The sequence below is a fragment of the Nomascus leucogenys genome, chromosome 10 (genome assembly GCF_006542625.1).
Source record: "Nomascus leucogenys isolate Asia chromosome 10, Asia_NLE_v1, whole genome shotgun sequence".
In the NCBI taxonomy this organism is placed as follows: Eukaryota; Metazoa; Chordata; class Mammalia; order Primates; family Hylobatidae; genus Nomascus; species Nomascus leucogenys.
In genome coordinates this window covers 47207917-47224624 of record NC_044390.1, presented here as the reverse complement: position 1 = coordinate 47224624, position 16708 = coordinate 47207917, and the positions used below count along the sequence as shown (strand labels likewise).

Genomic DNA, 16708 nt, shown 5'->3' with positions numbered 1-16708 from the left:
AGCCTGTCCCAGCCCCATTCCACAACCAGAGAGCCTCCCTGGCCCTCTCTCACGCCATGTACTGGACTTTTTCTCTCTCTGGCTTGCTTGTCCCTGGCCCCTGGAATTTCTGTTCTTGCCTTAAATGCAGCAGGTGAGGAGGTATTTGCCAGCCAGGCCCCAAAGGCTGACACTGAAATGCCAAATGGTTTTCCAACATGTGTCATCCAAACAAGACAGCTTCTCCTGCATGGACCCCTGCCCTCTACTCGGGGTGGGCAGCCTTCTCTCCTCATGGATAAATATGACGTGTTCATAGGTTTGCCCCAGTGGACTGTGAGCTCCCCAAGCGTAGAGGCAGCACCACATTCATCCCTGGATCCACTACCTGGGTAGTGGCACAAAGAGGGATCCAGTAATTGCTGAATGAATGACCCAGACAGAACGCTGTCAAACCAGTGCTGTCAAAAGGCTCTTGGATGTACTCCATTGACACTAGGTGGATCTAATACACTCAGGTTATATTGGCATGCAACATTTATTTCACATATCGAAGGCATTTTTCAAAAAGCATTGCTTCTGTTTTATTTATTTATTTTTAGAGACAAGGTCTTGCTCTGTTGCCCAGGCTGGAATGCAGTGGTGTGATCTTGGCTCACTGCAGCCTCAAACTCCCAGGCTCAAGAGATCCTCCCTCCTCAGCCTCCTGAGTAGCTGGGACTAAAAACACGCACCACCATGCCCAGCTAATTTTTGGTATTTTTGTAGAGATGGGGTTTCACCATGTTGCCCAAGCTGGTCTCGAACCCCTGGGCTGAAGTGATCCACCCGCCTCAACCTCCCATAGTGCTGGGATTCCAGGTGTGAGCCACCACACCCTGCCTGCTTCTGCTTTCTTTTATTTCTCCTTTCCTCCTTTGGCCTGGTCGGAGCCTCAAGGGGAAAATCCATGCTGGGAAACAAACACAATAATGCCCGTAAACATGAAGTGGATGTGCAGACACCTGGAATGATAAATGCAGGGCACGCACACACACACACACACACACACACACACCCAGAGAGAGAGAGAGAGAGAGAGAAAAGAATAAACAGGCAGACAGGCAGGGCAAGTGGGTGCGGGGGCGTCGGTGTCATCTCATGGTTCCGTAGAGTCGAGATGTAGTCTCAGCTTCAAATCCAAGGCCACTGCAGCAAGCCCGCCCTCAAGATTTTCTTTTGAAGTCACAGTTTGCCAAACATCTCTGGGTTTCCTCCTTTAAAACTAATCTTCTTAACCATTTCAGTAAAAAGCTTTTCAAAATGCCCCACATTTTATGGCTTTGAGACTCAATGTCTTTAGTATGTTACGGTATCTATAAAGAAAGCAGCATTTAGGCCAGGTGCGGTGGCTCACACCTGTAGTCCCAGCACTTTGGGAGACTGAGACAGGAGGATCACTTGAACCCAGGTGTTCGAGACCAGCCTGGCCAACATAGTGAGACCTGGTCTCTACAAAAGATTTTTAAAATTAGCTAGGTGTGATGGTGTGTGCCTTTAGTTCCAGCACTTTAGGAGGTAAAGGTGGGAGGATCACGAGGTCAGGTGTTCAAGACCAGCCTGAGCAACATGGCGACCCCTCTCTCCCCTACATCTCTACCCAAAATTTAAAAAGTTAGCTGGGTAAAGTCGCATGGGCCTATAGTCCCAGTTACTCAGGAGGCTGAGGCAAGAGGATCGCTTGAGCCCAGGAGGTCGAAGCTGCAGTAAGCCATGATTGTGCCACTGCACTCCAGCCTGAGTGACGGAGCAAGACCTCATCTCTAATAAATAAATAAATTGAAATAAAATAAAAATAATTTTTTAAAAAGAACACAGCATGTAGTAGTTTGGGAATCAGACAAATTTAGGGTCAGTTTCAGGATCTGCCCAATCTAAACAGTAGGACCTCTGTTTCCTTTGTTTTTCTTCAATTTGTTTTCCCAATTTTTTTGTTTTGAAAACTTTCAAACCAATGGAACAGTTATAAGAAAAGTTCAACGAATAGCCAGAGATCAGGGATTGGTAAACTTCAGCCCACATCCTGGTTTCGTATGAGCTAAGAATGGTTTTTAACTGTTTTAAATGGTTGGAAAAAAATTTTAAAGAATTTTTCATAACACACGAAAATTACATGAAATTCAAATATCAGTGTCCATGACATTAACCCTCTTGTTTAAGTATTGTTTGTGGCTGCTTTTGCTTGGCAACGGTGAAGTTCAATAGTTGCCGTAGAGATCCTGGCTCTCAAAGCCCAAAGTACTTAACATTTGGCCCTTTACAGAAAAAGATTGGAGACTCCTGACCCCAATTTGCCAATTGCTAATAGTCTGCCTCCTTTGTTTTCTGTCTCTCTTGCTGGAACGTTTGTGTTCATCCTTAAACACTTCAGTGCCTACTTCAGTTTCTTAAACTGAAAGCTGGGAATGACAGCTTTAGTGTGGGAAGAGATAAGATAACATAAAATGTTTAGCACACAGTGCTCGGCATGTAGACAGAACTTAATAAACGATCCAAAAAAACATTCCTGGCGTTGAGCACAGAGGTGGTTGCCAGAATCCCTAACTTGAAAATCCCGAGCCCCACTGCTTTCCTGAAACCTGGGTTCCCGCAGTCTGGAAGCCAGCTTTTCCTCCGAAAGGGCTTCTTTCCCGAGAAGTAGCAAACGCCTCGAAGAAATCTCATTCTTTCCACAGCTTGTGGCTTGGCTGACTCAACTTCTGCCTGCCCCTGAGTCACGAGTTTTTCCTCTCTTATTTGGAGGAGCGAGGCCCTCCACCCTCCACCCACTGTCCCCACACACAGCCAGCCCCGCTGAGAAGTGGATGGACAGCTGGGAGACCAGTGTGTGCTGCCTCCAGGGCATTTCTTGGAGCGCCATTCAGATCCATAGCTCGAAGGAAGGACAGAAGAGGAGACTGAGGTCCAAGTGGGCCCTGGACCACCAGCAGGACAAGGCTAGGAGGGGTCCTGACTGCAGAACTAACACATCCTCCCTCTAGTTTCCGAGTCATGAAAAGGCTTCCTTCTCCCCAGGCCTCCTCTGTATGGACAAGGTGTTAGAGGCCAGGACACTGTCATAAACAAGACAGCCCTGCCTTCCCAGGGGACTGGCTCCCTTCCAAATCTCACAGCCACCTCCATCCTAGCCAGGGCCTACCCTCCATGAGAAGCAGCCCCTTGCCGGGGAGGTGGCGGAGCTGGCACTGAGCAGTCATGGATCGCAGCCTTGAAGGCTCAGCTTGAAATCCCCCTCCACCCGCTGGTGACAAGCAGTGTGTACACTGGAGATGGTGTTTGCCAGCATCCCAGTGGCCCCACTGACCCTCCTGGTTATTAGTCAGCCTGTGGGATCTCAGACCTTGTGTTTTCTGCTCTCTGTGGTATAGAGGCCTGGCTGCCCCTTCAGGACTTGTAAACCCAAACGTATATTCACCTGGAAGTGCCAAAGGGGGTAAAGCGCCCCAAGGGGGAAACCAGAGGGAGTGTGGGGACCATAGTGGAGGGGAGAACACAGGGCCCATCTAAAGAGGACCCGCATTCTCAAATCTTCTGATATAAGAGAAGCTGAAGATCCTGATTTTTATGTGAACGCTCCCCATATGAAATGTTCACAGCAATGCATTTTAAAAATGTTTAAACACTTTGAAAGCAAACAGACATTATTTGGGTCTTGTGGGGTTCAGGGTTACTTACCAGGCGGTGACTTCTGTTGAATGCTCATAAAAGCTGTCCTTGCTGATGAGGGCAAAGGTAGTGGGTGGGCGCCATGAGGAGGTAGTGGGGAGGGGGCTCCCCAAGGCCACAGCTGGTGGCCCTCTCACTTGCCTGTCTCCTCTCCCTCCCCCTCCCTCACCCCCTTTCCCTTCCCTTCTCAGCTGGGAGAGGCCTGTCTCCAGCACTGGGCCCACCTCACAGCCTTGCCCATAGCCCCCTGCCAAGAGAGTAGGCACCTCTTCTAGCTCCAGCCCCACGGCCCCACAGCCCATCAGCCCTCCTCCCGCTGCTCCGCTCTCGCATGGTCCTGGCCCAGCAGGCCTGCCCCGGCCTGAGCCACCCCTCTCAGGGTGCCCAGGCGGCATTCTATTTGACAAGACAACCTGCATCTATGTGACAAGTACGGACTGCATTCCTCCTACGTGCTGCCCATTCTCAGCACTCGGGATGCAGGGGTGAACGAGAAGAAAGTCCTGTCTGAACATGAGAAGAAATTACCGTCTGGCCCGTGGGACTCACAGCCTGGGTGGGAGGCAAGCCACCAGCATGACTTGTTTATGAGCATTCCACAGAAGCACAGCCTGGTAGGCAGCCCTGAATCCCACGAGTGGCCTCAGGAGAGGACTCTGGGTTGGGAGATGCTTTGCGAAATTACAAACACGGGTGACTGTGCAGGGAGATGGGGTGGAGACAGGGAACCGCTTTGGGTGGCCAGGGCAGCCTCCCTAAGAAGGTGACAGTTTGAGGCCTGATGGAGGTAGAAGCAAAGGCCTGGGGCTTTAAGGAACAGGAAGCAGCCCATTTGAGAGGACCTGTGGGGAGGAGGCCAGGGAGGGCAAGGAAGGCCTCCGGGCACTGAGGCCTGGGAATTTCCTTCTAAGCCGCACAGGAGGCTCAGGTGCGGTTGAGCCAGGGGTGACATAACTTGCTGCTAGTGTTGGACCTGGGTGATGGGCACCAGGGTCCCCTGAACTATTCTCTTTCTTTCAGTTTGAAATTTTCCACTATAAAAAGCTTAAAATAGGCCAGGCGCGGTGGCTCACTACTGAAATCCCAGCACTTTAGGAGGTCAAGGCGAGAGGATCGCTTGACCTCAGGGGTTCGAGACCAGCCTGGGCAACATAGTGAGACCTCCGTCTGTACAAAAATACAAAAGCTAGCCGGTCCTGGTGGGCTAATTCTCCTGGGGTCAGGATGATTTCTGTGCAGGCTGCAGTGAGCCGTGACCGCACCATTGCACTCCAGCCTGGGCGACAGAGGGAGACCCCGTCTCAAAAAAAAAAAAAAAGGTTATAAAGTGCTGCTGCATTTTCATATTACGATTATTGACCGCTGAGGGTGACTGTGCTGAGGCCCGCCGGAGGCACCAGAATGCACAAGCCTCCCACTGCCCCTTTCCCCGCCAAGCCCTGCAGGTCTCACAGTCGCGGGCGCCCCCACCCCTGCCCAAGGCCAGGGTCGCAGTCCCAGCGGGTGACAGCAGTCGCGCTCCGCGTGGGGCAGCGGCGAGCGGAAAGGGAAGGCGGGCGGGGCCAGGGGGGGTCAAACACGGGCGCCAGTCCCGCCCAGCTCCGGACCTCCAGCGCGCACGAGCTCGGGCGCCCTCCGGGAGACGCGCCCAAGCCCCGCCCCTCCCGCTTCCCGGACTCCGATTGGCCGAGCCACCGCGGGGGCGTGTCCGGCGGAGCTGGCGGGGACCTGGGCTGAGCTGGCGGGGACCTGGGCGGCTGCGGTGCGGACTCGCGGGCTGGGCGCGGGGCCGGCGCAGGAGGTGAGTCCCCCCACCGTCCCCCGGCCGGGCTGCGAGTCGCGGGGCAGGCGCAGGAGGCGAGTCTCCCATCACCACCCCCGGGGCAAGCGAGCTCCCTCGGGCCGCTGCGTCTTGGCGGCTCCTGGGCGGGCGGGGCGCAGTGCCGCGGACTCCAGCCCAAGAAGAGGCCGGGGAAGGGCGCTCCTGGGCGGCTTGCGGGGTGAGCCTGCGGGGAGCCTGTGGAGTGCGAGGGAGAGCGGTCAGGGGTCAGAGGGTCCGAGGCGGAGTCCCTGGGGAAGCGCGCAGGTGTAAGCTGGTGGGGGTGAGGGGGTCGCGGGCCACCCGGGACTACAGGAGTCTCAGCTCACCCGGTCGCTGGTGGTGTTTCCGGGATCCTAGCCTCGTGTGGCTGCCGGGACCTCTCTTCTCGGTCCCAGTCTGCAGTCTGGAGGCCTGGATGGGACCACTGTCCCCCTGGGCAGGGGCGCGGCGGGGGGCGCTGGGGTCCCAGTTCCTCTGGAGTAGTTGAGTTTGTGAATCTTGGTGGGAGCTGCCAAGGGAAACAGCGTCGGGCACTGCTCCCATCTCAGAGAGGAAACTATTGAGCAGGCCTGCAGAGAGAGGCGGCCTGGAATCTCCCTCCTTTCTCGTTTCCCCAACACCTGGTGGGCCTTGTAGGGCAGAGGTGTGGTCAGCCCCTTTGCAGGTGGGAAAGCAGAGGTTCCGAGCCACCCTGAAACTTGGTCTCTGCCGCTCAAGGGGAGCACTCCTTTGGAATTTGAACACCTCTGGTATCTCCCGGCCAGAGAGGGTCAGAGGCCAAGGAGGTGGGGAGGTAGTCCCCTAATGCGCTGGGATCGTCCCTCTGCACAGCGTCGTTCCCACTGGAGTCTGTGTGAGCCGAGATGACTCTGACTTCGGCCTGCGTCCCTGCACACGTCAGCCCTCCGGGCTGCCAAGAGACAGGCCAGGCGGCCCTGGGCGAGCTAGGGGACCTGCCCAACCCAGCCCACCCCGAGGAAGGAAGGGGGATTGGCCAGTGTGGCCTGGAGGGTGGGACAGCCCAGCCAAGCTGACGGACCTGCTCGGGATGGGGTGGGCATCAGGCATTTGGAGCGCAGGCAACACCCGCTGTACTCTGACTTCTGGAGCTCTGATTTGGTCTCTGGTTGAGTGCAGCTTTCCACAGCTCATGGTTATTTTGGAGCCGAGCTTCCTGATCACTCAGCAGGGACCTTGGGCGGTGACTTTGATGTGGTGGAAGTACCTTCCCCAAGGGGGCTTTTGTGAGGATTAAGTGAAATAATGCACGTAATATGCTTAACTTTGTGCCTGGTGGCTCAGTCGGCGGCACTTCCAGTTTTGGTTTGCTGTGTTTTTCATTACCGGTCTCTTCCCGGAGGAGGGCCTTCCAGGAATCACAGGGCTGGACAGAGCCGAGGGGCGGCCCCTCTGGAGGGAGAGGAGGCTTGGCGCCTGGTGCTGCCGTCTCAATGCACATGGAGAAAACCTCACATCCTCACGCTGGCCTGGGAGCCTGCAGGATGGCCCCTGCCGGCATTGCAACCTCATCTGTCCCCCTTGCCCCATCGCTCGTTCCTCCGCAGCCTGACTTCACCCATTCCACCTTGAGCTGCTCCCCAGGACCGGAGCTCTGTCCCTAGATCTTTGCACAGCTGACTTCTTCAGGCTGGAGTGAGTTCACTTCCTCCCAAGGCCTTCCTCGACCTCCACCGTCCTCCCAGCCCCTGCCCTGCTGGGCGCACCAGTCTTTTTCTTCACAGTGTTTAGCACTGGCTCTCAAAATACCCTGTGAATGTACTTCTAGTCTCACTGAAAAGAAGTGTGCATTCCTGAAGGGCCTGGTCTCCAGCTCCCAGCTGTAACCTCGCACAGTGTCTGGCACACAGTGGGACCCATAAATATTTGGAAAATGAAATCAGGCAGGCATAGAAGCAGGGTGGGCCTGCGTGGGGCACAGGTCCCTGCAGGGAAGGAGTAGCTCCGATCTGGAAGTCAAGGGCAAGTCCCAAGGGCTAAGCTGCCCCCAGAACTCTGATTCCCTCAGTGACCCTGTCCCTGCACGTCCTTGAGCAGCTTCTCCACGTGTAACCCGAGGCAGAGGAGTTACAGGCCCCACCCCACCCCCTGCCGCTGCCCAGCTCCTACTTTCCAGGGCCCCATATTGGGGCCCCACACATCCCTCATTTATCCAAAATGCTGTGTCCCGAGTAGGGGAGAGGACAGGACGACTCCCGTCAGGGCAGTACCTTGTGTGGCCTGTTCAGCTTGCCCTGCAGTGTGTGCATTATACATTTTACAACGTGGCGTGGTGTAGATCAGGGGTTGCTAACCTCTTCTGTCAAGAGCTGGTAGCAAATAGTTTAGGTTTTGCCAGCCATACAGCCTCTGTCCCACATGGCTGTGTTTGAATAAAACTGGATTTAGAAAAGCTGGCAGTGGCCCAGATTTGGTGTAGCTCTCCAGCCCCTGCTGTTGATCACGTATCACACCTGGGCTGCCACATACAGAACCTGGCTACACGGCTTCTGCAGCCACGCGGTGGCTCTCAGGATGTGGCTCCCAAGCCGCAGTGCTCACGTGAGCACCTCCAGCCCCTGTGCAGGCAGCAGGATTGCTGAGCCTGAGAGCCCCCACCCCTCTGAACCCTCAAAGAAAGATGCAGGTCTGTTCGTTGCCTGGTCTCCCAGGCTTACTGAGCCTGCGCTGCGGTCACCCCTCTACCAGCAGCCCTGGGGCCACACTGGGGCCAATACAGGCACTCAGGGCCCAGAGGCTGCCAGGAAGCTCTGTCACCAACATCTTCCCAAGGCAGGCCGGCCCCAAATGAGTAAGGACAGGGCTCAGCTTTTTCCTCCCCTGTGCTAAGCAAGGGAGGTTCACTTCCCTGGTGAGAGCAATAAAAAAAAAAAAAAAAAAAAGGATTCCTAGCTGGGCTCAGTGGCTCATACCTGCGATCCCAGCACTTTGGGAGGCTGAGGAGGGAGGATTGCTTGAGGCCAGGAGTTCAAGACTTATCTAAGCAGCATAATGAACCCTAGCCTCTAAAACAAATTTAAAAATTAGCCAGGCATGCTGGTGCATGCCTGTGGTCCCAGCTACTCAGGAGGCTGAGGTGGGAGGCTTTCTTGAGCCCTGGAGTTCGAGGCTGCAGTTAGCCCTGATTGGGCCACTGTACTTCGGCCTGGGCAACAAAGCAAGACAATGTCTCAGAAAAAAAAAAGAAAGAAAGAAAGAAAAAAAAAAGCATTCCCCGTCTAACTCAGGGCTGCTGTATTTGCCAAGAAAAACCTGCAGGCCAGGTCAAACCAGGGTGTGAAGTTGTGGTCATGTAGAGAGGGTGCGCATGCCGGGGCAGCTCCCAGGAGGATGTTGTCTGCCCCGCCCCTCACCCAACCTGGGACCCTCTGCAGGTTCACAAAAGGGGGCACATGTGAGCCCCTGGCAGCCCCAGTCAGTGTGTGGGGTCAGCTCTCAGCCCAGCCCCTTTCATCGCCACCAGATGCCCCTCCTCGCCCTTCCTGGTCCACATTTTACCATTGGCAGCTGGACACTAGCCGTAAGAACCTAGAGGGGGTCTGTGAGTCACGGGCAGGGGCAGAGCAGCAAGGGGGTCCCATGTGGAGTGTTCTGCAGCCCCTTCAAGGGCTGCAGAGACAGTGTCATGGACTCTGCCCTCTGCTGGCCAGGTCCAGCGTGGATTGGGCACTCCTGCCTGCGGCTGTCTTATGCCTGGTGCTGCTCCTTCCTTTCCTCCATGCCGTCCACTTGGCTGGCCCAGTCTCCAGAGCTCAACAAGCCCCCAGGGTTGAGGGAGGGCTACCTGCTGTCTGGGCACAAAGTCCACCTGCCTCAGCTACTGAATGTGGAGGCTTTGGTCTGCAGTCTCAGGATTGGGTTTTCATCCCGTTTCACCAGTAGCCTGACTTCTCAGCACACAGGTGGGCGGGGGGCACGTGTGGCCTTGCTTCTTTGGGGCTCCTGACATCCCCTGCAGGTGCCCAGGCCCGGATGCAATGTGGTCATCCTATCAGGCCCAGCCAGGCATCCCATCATGAGACGTGCTCAGCGGCCCCCAGCCCATGGAGCCCAGGAATCAACCCAGCACTGGCCTGTAATTCTTTTCTTTTTGAAGACCTTAAATTAGAAGAAGCAACACGTGTTCCCATTTCTTGAAATTGGCAGATATTCGGATTTCATCATGTTTGCTGCTGCCTTTTTTTAAAAAATTTAAAAAAAAAAATGAAGCCTTATAGACGAAAGTGGAATCCAATCTGAGCCCTCCGTTCCTGGTCACATCTATGTCCTCTCCCCAGGCTACTTGCTCCTGACTTTCTCCTTCCTGTCTTTTATTTTTACCATTCTAACCACTTTCAAGTGTACAGTTCAGTAGCGTTAAGTATATTCCCATTGTTGTGCAACAGATCTCCAAAACTTTTTTTTTTTTTCTGAGACGGAACTCACTGTGATGCCCAGGCTGGAGTGCAGTGGTGTGATCTCGGCTCACTGCAATCTCTACTTCCTAGGTTCAAGTGATTCTCCTGCCTCAGCCTCCTCAGTAGCTGGGACTATAGGTACGCGCCACCATCCCTGGCTAATTTTTGTATTTTTAGTAGAGACAGGGTTTCACCATATTGGCCAGGCTGGTCTCGAACTCCTGACCTCAAGTGATCCACCCACCTTGGCCTCCCAAAATGCTGGGATTACAGGCATGAGCCACCACACTCGGCCTCTAAAACTTTTTAATCGTTTAAAACTGAAACTCCATACCCAGACAACCTCCCCATTCCCCTTCCAGCAGCCCCTGGCAACCACCATTCTATTTTCTGTCTCTATGGATTTGATCAGTTTGTATATCTCATATAAGTTATTACAGTATTTGTCCTTTTGTGATGGGCCTGCTTTACTTAGCATGATGTCCTCAGGGCTCATTCGTGTTGTAGTGTGCGTCAGAATTTCCTTCCTTTTCGAGGCTGAATAGTATTCCATGGTACATATGTTCCACATTTTGTTCATCCATTCTCCCATTGATAGACGTTTGAGTTGCTTCCACCTCTTGGCTGTTGTGAATGATGCTGATATGAACATGGGAAAGCAGATACTTATTTTAGTCCCTGCTTTCAGTCTGGGTATATATCCAGAAGTGGCATTGCTGGATCATGTGGTAGTTCTGTTTTTAACCCTTTTTTTTTTTTGAGACGGAGTCTCACTCTGTTGCCCAGGTTAGAGTGCAGTGGTGCAATCTCGGCTCACTGCAAGCTCCACCTCCTGGGTTCACGCCATTCTCCTGCCTCAGCCCCCCGAGTAGCTGGGACTACAGGCACCCGCCACCACACCAGGCTAATTTTTTGTATTTTAAGAGACAGAGTTTCACGGTGTTGGCCAGGATGGTCTAGATCTCCTGACCTCGTGATCCCCCCGCCTCAGCCTCCCAGAGTGCTGGGATTACAGGCGTGAGTATTTTTAACTTTTTAAGGAACTTCCATGCTGTTTTCCTTAGGGGCTGCACCAGTTCATATTCTCATCAGCAGTGCACAGATTCCAGTTTCTCCACACCCTCACCAACACTTATTATTTATTTTTATTTATTTATTTATTTATTTTGAGACGGAATCTCACTCTGTCACACAGGCTGGAGTGCAATGGCGCAATTTTGGCTCACTGCAACCTCTGCCTCCCGGGTTCAAGCGATTCTCCTGCCTCAGCCTCCCGAGTAGCTGGAATTACAGGTGTGAGACACTGTGCCCGGCCTTCCTCCTAACTATTTTTATTCATAGATATAGTTCTTGAACACTTTCAAAATGTTATGTAATTCCTGCATAAGTGGTGTCACTTTACATACAACATTCTACAGGTTGTGTTTTTCCACTCCGTGTTTGTTGTTTGCTGTCAGACCACATTGATCTGTATCTCTCATTGCGTGAGTAGCCCCAGGTTTTTGTCCTTTTCCCTGCTGGTAGGCATTTTGTTTGTTTCTGCTGGGCAGTCATTGCTCTTTGTGGAATGCAGTTCTGGTTTTGTCAGATTGTCCATCTCGGTACTCGGTGATCAGTCATGGTGGGACAGGTCAAATCTGTCACTGGTCATCCCCTAGGTTTGCAGTATACAGCCAAGATCAGCAAGCTAAAAATAGCAGTTCTTACGTAAGGCAGTGTGGGCAGCCCTTCTCAGGACACTTGTGATCTGCAGGGGCAAGTGGAACGTGACTCGAGGGCCCAGCATCTTCTCTTGTGCAATGCATCCACCCTCACACTGGGGCCCCACTCTGGCTTTCTACTGGTGGCCAGGCTTAGAACTGCAGCTCAGTGACCCAGAAACACTATGGGTGTGATCAGCTCAGCCCCAGGCGTGCCGTGTGTACCGGAACACATGTGTGCACATGGTGGTGGTGGGGCCAGCTCTCACCTCTTCCTCTGCAGAGGTAAGAGCTGAGTCATGCATGGTGGGCCTTGGGACCTGCTTGGAACCGTGCCAAGCTACTTATGAAGCACCTAGTATGTGCTTGGCATGGCTCCAAGAATTGTGGACACAATGAACAAGTAGAGGCTCCTGTTCTCATGGAGCTAAGAACTGAGCGAGGAAGCAGAAAACACACAAGCAATGAATAGACAAGAAAACAGCAGGTCCTGTTAAATCCTGCGAAGATAAAACAAAATAGGATTGAATCCCAGAGAAGGGGTCAGCAGACCCTTTCTACAAAGGGCCAGGTGGTGAATATTTTAGGCTTTGTCACCATGTAGTCCCTGTCACCAACACTCAACTCTCCCATTGCAGTGTGGAAGCCACCAGAGACAATAATAAATGAATGAGTGTGGCTGTGTCCCAATAAATCTTTAACAAAAGCAGGCTGAGGGCCGGATTTGACTCTCAGACCATGGATTACCAGTGCCTGTCCTGGGTGTGGGAAGAGGCTGCCTGAGCTGGGGTTGTCAGGGAGAACCCTTTCGAAAAGGAACTGAGAACCCATTGCAGGAAGGAGCCGACCCTGGGACAGCCTGTCTCAGATGGGACACGGTGGCACCTTGCCACCGATATGGTGGCGGAGTTGTGTGTTGAGAAGTGGGCAGGCTAGATTTGAGAGGTAAAGATGATGAGATTTACTCATGGCTTGAATGTTGGAGGTACAGGAAGGGGGAGATTCAAGGATGAGTCCTAGATCTGGGGTTTGAACTCCTGGGTGAATGGTGGTGTCACTGAAGGAGAGGAAGGGGCGCAGGTCTGCCTGTGGAGGTTTGGTGTTGGATGTGTTGAGTTTGAGGAGCTTATTAGACAAGCAGGTGAACATCTATGCTGAGAGCCCTCCTAGAGCTTGGAGCGGCCAAGACTGGAGGCTTGGAATGGGGAATCTATGGCATTTATGGGGTCTTCAAGGTCGTGAGTCTGGTGGGCTGGTGTGTGTGTGAACCAAGCAGGGGGCGCCCAGCATGTGCTCTGAGTTAGTGCTTAGTGCTTAGGGCACCAACAGAGGGGCCTGTGTGGCCTTACACTCCACTCGGGAGGGCAGCATAGTGCGAGCTCCAGGGCCGCTGCCTCCTAGCATCGCCTCAGTTCCCCTCCTGTAAAGTAGAGATTCTGCCTTCTGGGGTTGGGTGGGAACTAAATGAGATAGTCACGCTTGGCTGAGAGGAAGCACTCGGCGCCTGTGCTTGTGATGGTGGTGGTGACTGCTGCACTCACTGGGTGGGTACATGGGTTGCAGCACCTGTGACAGCTTGGTTTAGCGGATGGCAGAGTCAGGGATGGGTTGGGGGTGGAGACACCCAGGTCTCCTGGCATGGACCATTCTGATGTCCCGTTGAGGCCTGTTCCGCCCTGTTTTTCAGGGCTCCACAGCAGGGCTGAACCTCTGCCCTCTGCTGCCCACAGTGGTAGCTCAGTAGCACTTTTTTTTTTTTAAGAGATAGAATCCACTCAGTCACCTAGCTAGAGTGTAGTGGCGTGATCATAGCTCACTGTAGCCTCAAACTCCTGGGCTCAAGCCTCCTCCTGCCTCAGCCTTCCGAAGCGCTGGAACCACAGGCGTGAACCGCTGTACCTGGCCTAAGTAGCACACTTTATCACTGCCTTCCCATCCCTGTCTGGCCTCCACATCCCCTTTACTGGGGAATCCCCCTTCCCTCCCCGTAGTTCCCTGTACTCCCATCTAAGGGTCAGTTTCTGGGGTGATGCCTCAGGGCAGGCCTGCGGGGTACTATGGGTAGTTAGTGGGCTGCCTGGCATGGTGGGTTAGTGAGTTGGGGGTGGGCAGCGTGGTTCTGACACCCCCATGCCTGAGTCTGGACATACTCCTTGTCTGTCTCCTCCTGCAGCCGGCAGTTGGAGACGATGGTGGACCACTTGGCCAACACGGAGATCAACAGCCAGCGCATCGCGGCGGTGGAGAGCTGCTTCGGGGCCTCGGGGCAGCCGCTGGCGCTGCCAGGCCGAGTGCTGCTGGGCGAGGGCGTGCTGACCAAGGAGTGCCGCAAGAAGGCCAAGCCGCGCATCTTCTTCCTCTTCAACGACATCCTGGTGTACGGCAGCATCGTGCTCAACAAGCGCAAGTACCGCAGCCAGCACATCATCCCCCTGGAGGAGGTCACACTGGAGCTGTTGCCGGAGACGCTGCAGGCCAAGAACCGCTGGATGATCAAGACGGCCAAGAAGTCTTTCGTGGTGTCGGCCGCCTCCGCCACGGAGCGCCAGGAATGGATTAGCCACATCGAGGAGTGCGTGCGGCGGCAACTGCGGGCCACGGGCCGCCCGCCCAGCACGGAGCATGCGGCACCCTGGATCCCCGACAAGGCCACGGACATCTGCATGCGCTGCACGCAGACGCGCTTCTCTGCCCTCACGAGGCGCCACCACTGCCGCAAGTGCGGCTTCGTGGTCTGTGCTGAGTGCTCACGCCAGCGCTTCCTGCTCCCGCGCTTGTCCCCCAAGCCCGTGCGCGTCTGCAGCCTGTGCTACCGTGAACTGGCCGCCCAGCAGCGGCAGGAGGAGGCGGAGGAGCAGGGCGCAGGGTCCCCAGGGCAGCCAGCCCACCTGGCCCGGCCCATCTGCGGAGCGTCCAGTGGAGACGACGATGACTCCGACGAGGACAAGGAAGGCAGCAGGGACGGCGACTGGCCCAGCCGCGTGGAGTTCTACGCCTCGGGCGTGGCCTGGTCTGCCTTCCACAGCTGACCCCCGGCCTGCAGAACATCTGTCCCCAAGCCAGCTCCACTGCCCAGGCCCCCAAGAGGGCAGCTCCAGAAGCTGCCCAGGGCTCCCGGACCCCACCCCATGGTGGCAGGCGCAGCGGTGGGGAGTGGCTCTTTCTGGACTCCCAGTGCCTTTTTGCTGGACACTGTGTCCTTATGGCTTCACTGCAGGTAATGCCTTTCCCTTCGGGAAGCCCCAGAACACCCAGACCTCTTGGGAACAAATGCCACCTCCCACTCTGCCGGCTGCAGCGGCAGCTCCAGATGGCCTCCTGAGCTGGACGACCCCAGGTCTCCAGACATCTAGGGACCAGAGCAGGTTTCAGAACATAGAGGGAAGACAAGACGGGAGTATAGTCACAGAACCCACCCACACCCCAACAAGCACACCCCACTGAAGAGCCTGAGTCCCGGGAGGCCTCCTGGAAGCCCAGGCCTGCCCACCCATCACACTGGTGCCCACCGCCTAGCTGGCCAAGCCCTGCCAATCAGACATGTGGGCTCCCCGAAGCCCAGCCAGAGACTGCCATGCTGTGGGTGCCACCAGGCCCAGGGACTGCAGCCTGAGCTCCCCGAGGCCCAGGGCAGCCAGGTGAGGACTCTGTCTTGTGTCACCTCTCTCCAGGTGTCCAGCTGTCTCGTGCCTTTTTGTCTTGTCCTCAGCTCTCCCTGCGGTCAGTGAAACCAGTATTTTCTGTTAGGACTCAGTTGCAAGAACAGAAACCCTGCCCACACTTAATAATAAAAAAGAAAGTTTGTTGATGGTTGGTTGCAAAACCCAGGAGTGTCCTTGCTTCAGACATGGCTCTGTCCATGGTTGAAAATGTGCTAGGTGGCAAAAATCTACCACTGTCCCCCACACTGGGCGTTCTTGTGTATGCCGGCTGCCCGACGGAGACAGACGCTCATGCCGTGCCTTGGCCGGGCCCCCCGACCAGGACACAGGTCTGTCCGGGTGCTGTGACGGTGGCCTGATGCCTGCTGCCCTGTTCACTTTGGTGTGGGAGATCTCAGTGGATGGAACTGAGGAAAGAGATAACCACTTGTGTGGCTCTGCCGGGCCTCCCAGGCTGAGAGCTTCCCCGTGCAGTCCTGCCTGGCCCTGGGGCTGGTGCTGTGGGGAGGGAAACTGGGCCCCAGGTACACCAGCCCTTCTCAGAGTGAGTGCGCATTGGGCCTGGGGCTCGAGGCCAGCCTCCCGACGCCTGGTCCCATGCTGGCCAGGGAGCTGGGGGTCCTTTAACAGTGCCCCGCGAGTGCTTCTGCACTAGTCTTTCCCAGCGCCTCAGCCTTGGCCGGACTGGGGCATGGACTGGGGTTGCTGTCAGCTAGAAGTGGTGACCGTGGGGCTGGGAGTCCCCTGCCCACGCAGCACAGCATCTGAAACCCCACTGACAGCCTCTCCCTGGCCTAGCACTGTCTTCCTGGGGCCAGTTCTCAGAGGGTCACGTGCAGACAGAACCCTGGAGGGTGCAGTTCGAGCGCAGATTCTGATTCGGCAGGTCAAAGCGCAGCTCCCAGGGCCTGCCGCCACCACCACCCACGGACCACCCTTGAGGTGACAAGGCCTGCTGGTGGCCTGTGGGCACCCTGCAAGGGAGGCGGGAGGGGTCAGTATTTTTTTTTTTTTTTTTTTTTTTGAGACAGAGTCTTACTCTGTTGCCCAGGCTGGAGTGCAGTAACGCGATCTTGGCTCACTGCAACCTTCGCCTCCCGAGTTCAAGCGATTCTCCTGCCTCACCCCACAAGTAGCTGGGATTACAGGCGCCTGCCACCACGCCTGGCTAATTTTTGTATTTTTAGTAGAGACGAGGTTTCACCATGTTGGCCAGGCTGGTCTTGAACTCCTGACCTCAGGTGATCCACCCGCCTCAGCCTCCCAAAGTGCTGGGATTACAGGCGTGAGCCACCACACCCGGCCAAGGGGTCGGTATTAAAGTGCCTTCGACCTGCCGTGTTTGGCAGAGTGACCAGTGTGGGAGGCCCACTGGCCTTCCAGGAAGGACCTATTTGTTTACAGTCCCTTTCTCTCCCTTGGCCT

At 55.2% G+C, this 16708-nt stretch overlaps 1 protein-coding gene across 1 annotated transcript; it reads left to right on the top strand.

The window, feature by feature from the left end:
* Window positions 1-5046: 5046 nt before the first annotated feature.
* PLEKHF1 (pleckstrin homology and FYVE domain containing 1) lies at window positions 5047-15445 on the top strand. Its single transcript, XM_003275039.3, has 2 exons — window positions 5047-5485; window positions 13795-15445. The coding sequence occupies exon 2, from the start codon at window positions 13811-13813 to the stop codon at window positions 14648-14650; it is 840 nt and encodes a 279-aa protein (XP_003275087.2). The 5' UTR covers window positions 5047-5485; window positions 13795-13810; the 3' UTR covers window positions 14651-15445.
* Window positions 15446-16708: the final 1263 nt, after the last annotated feature.

Coding starts and splice junctions, on each gene's coding strand:
- PLEKHF1 (XM_003275039.3), top strand. CDS start 13,811: ATGGTGGACCACTTGGCCAACACGGAGATCAACAGCCAGCGCATCGCG.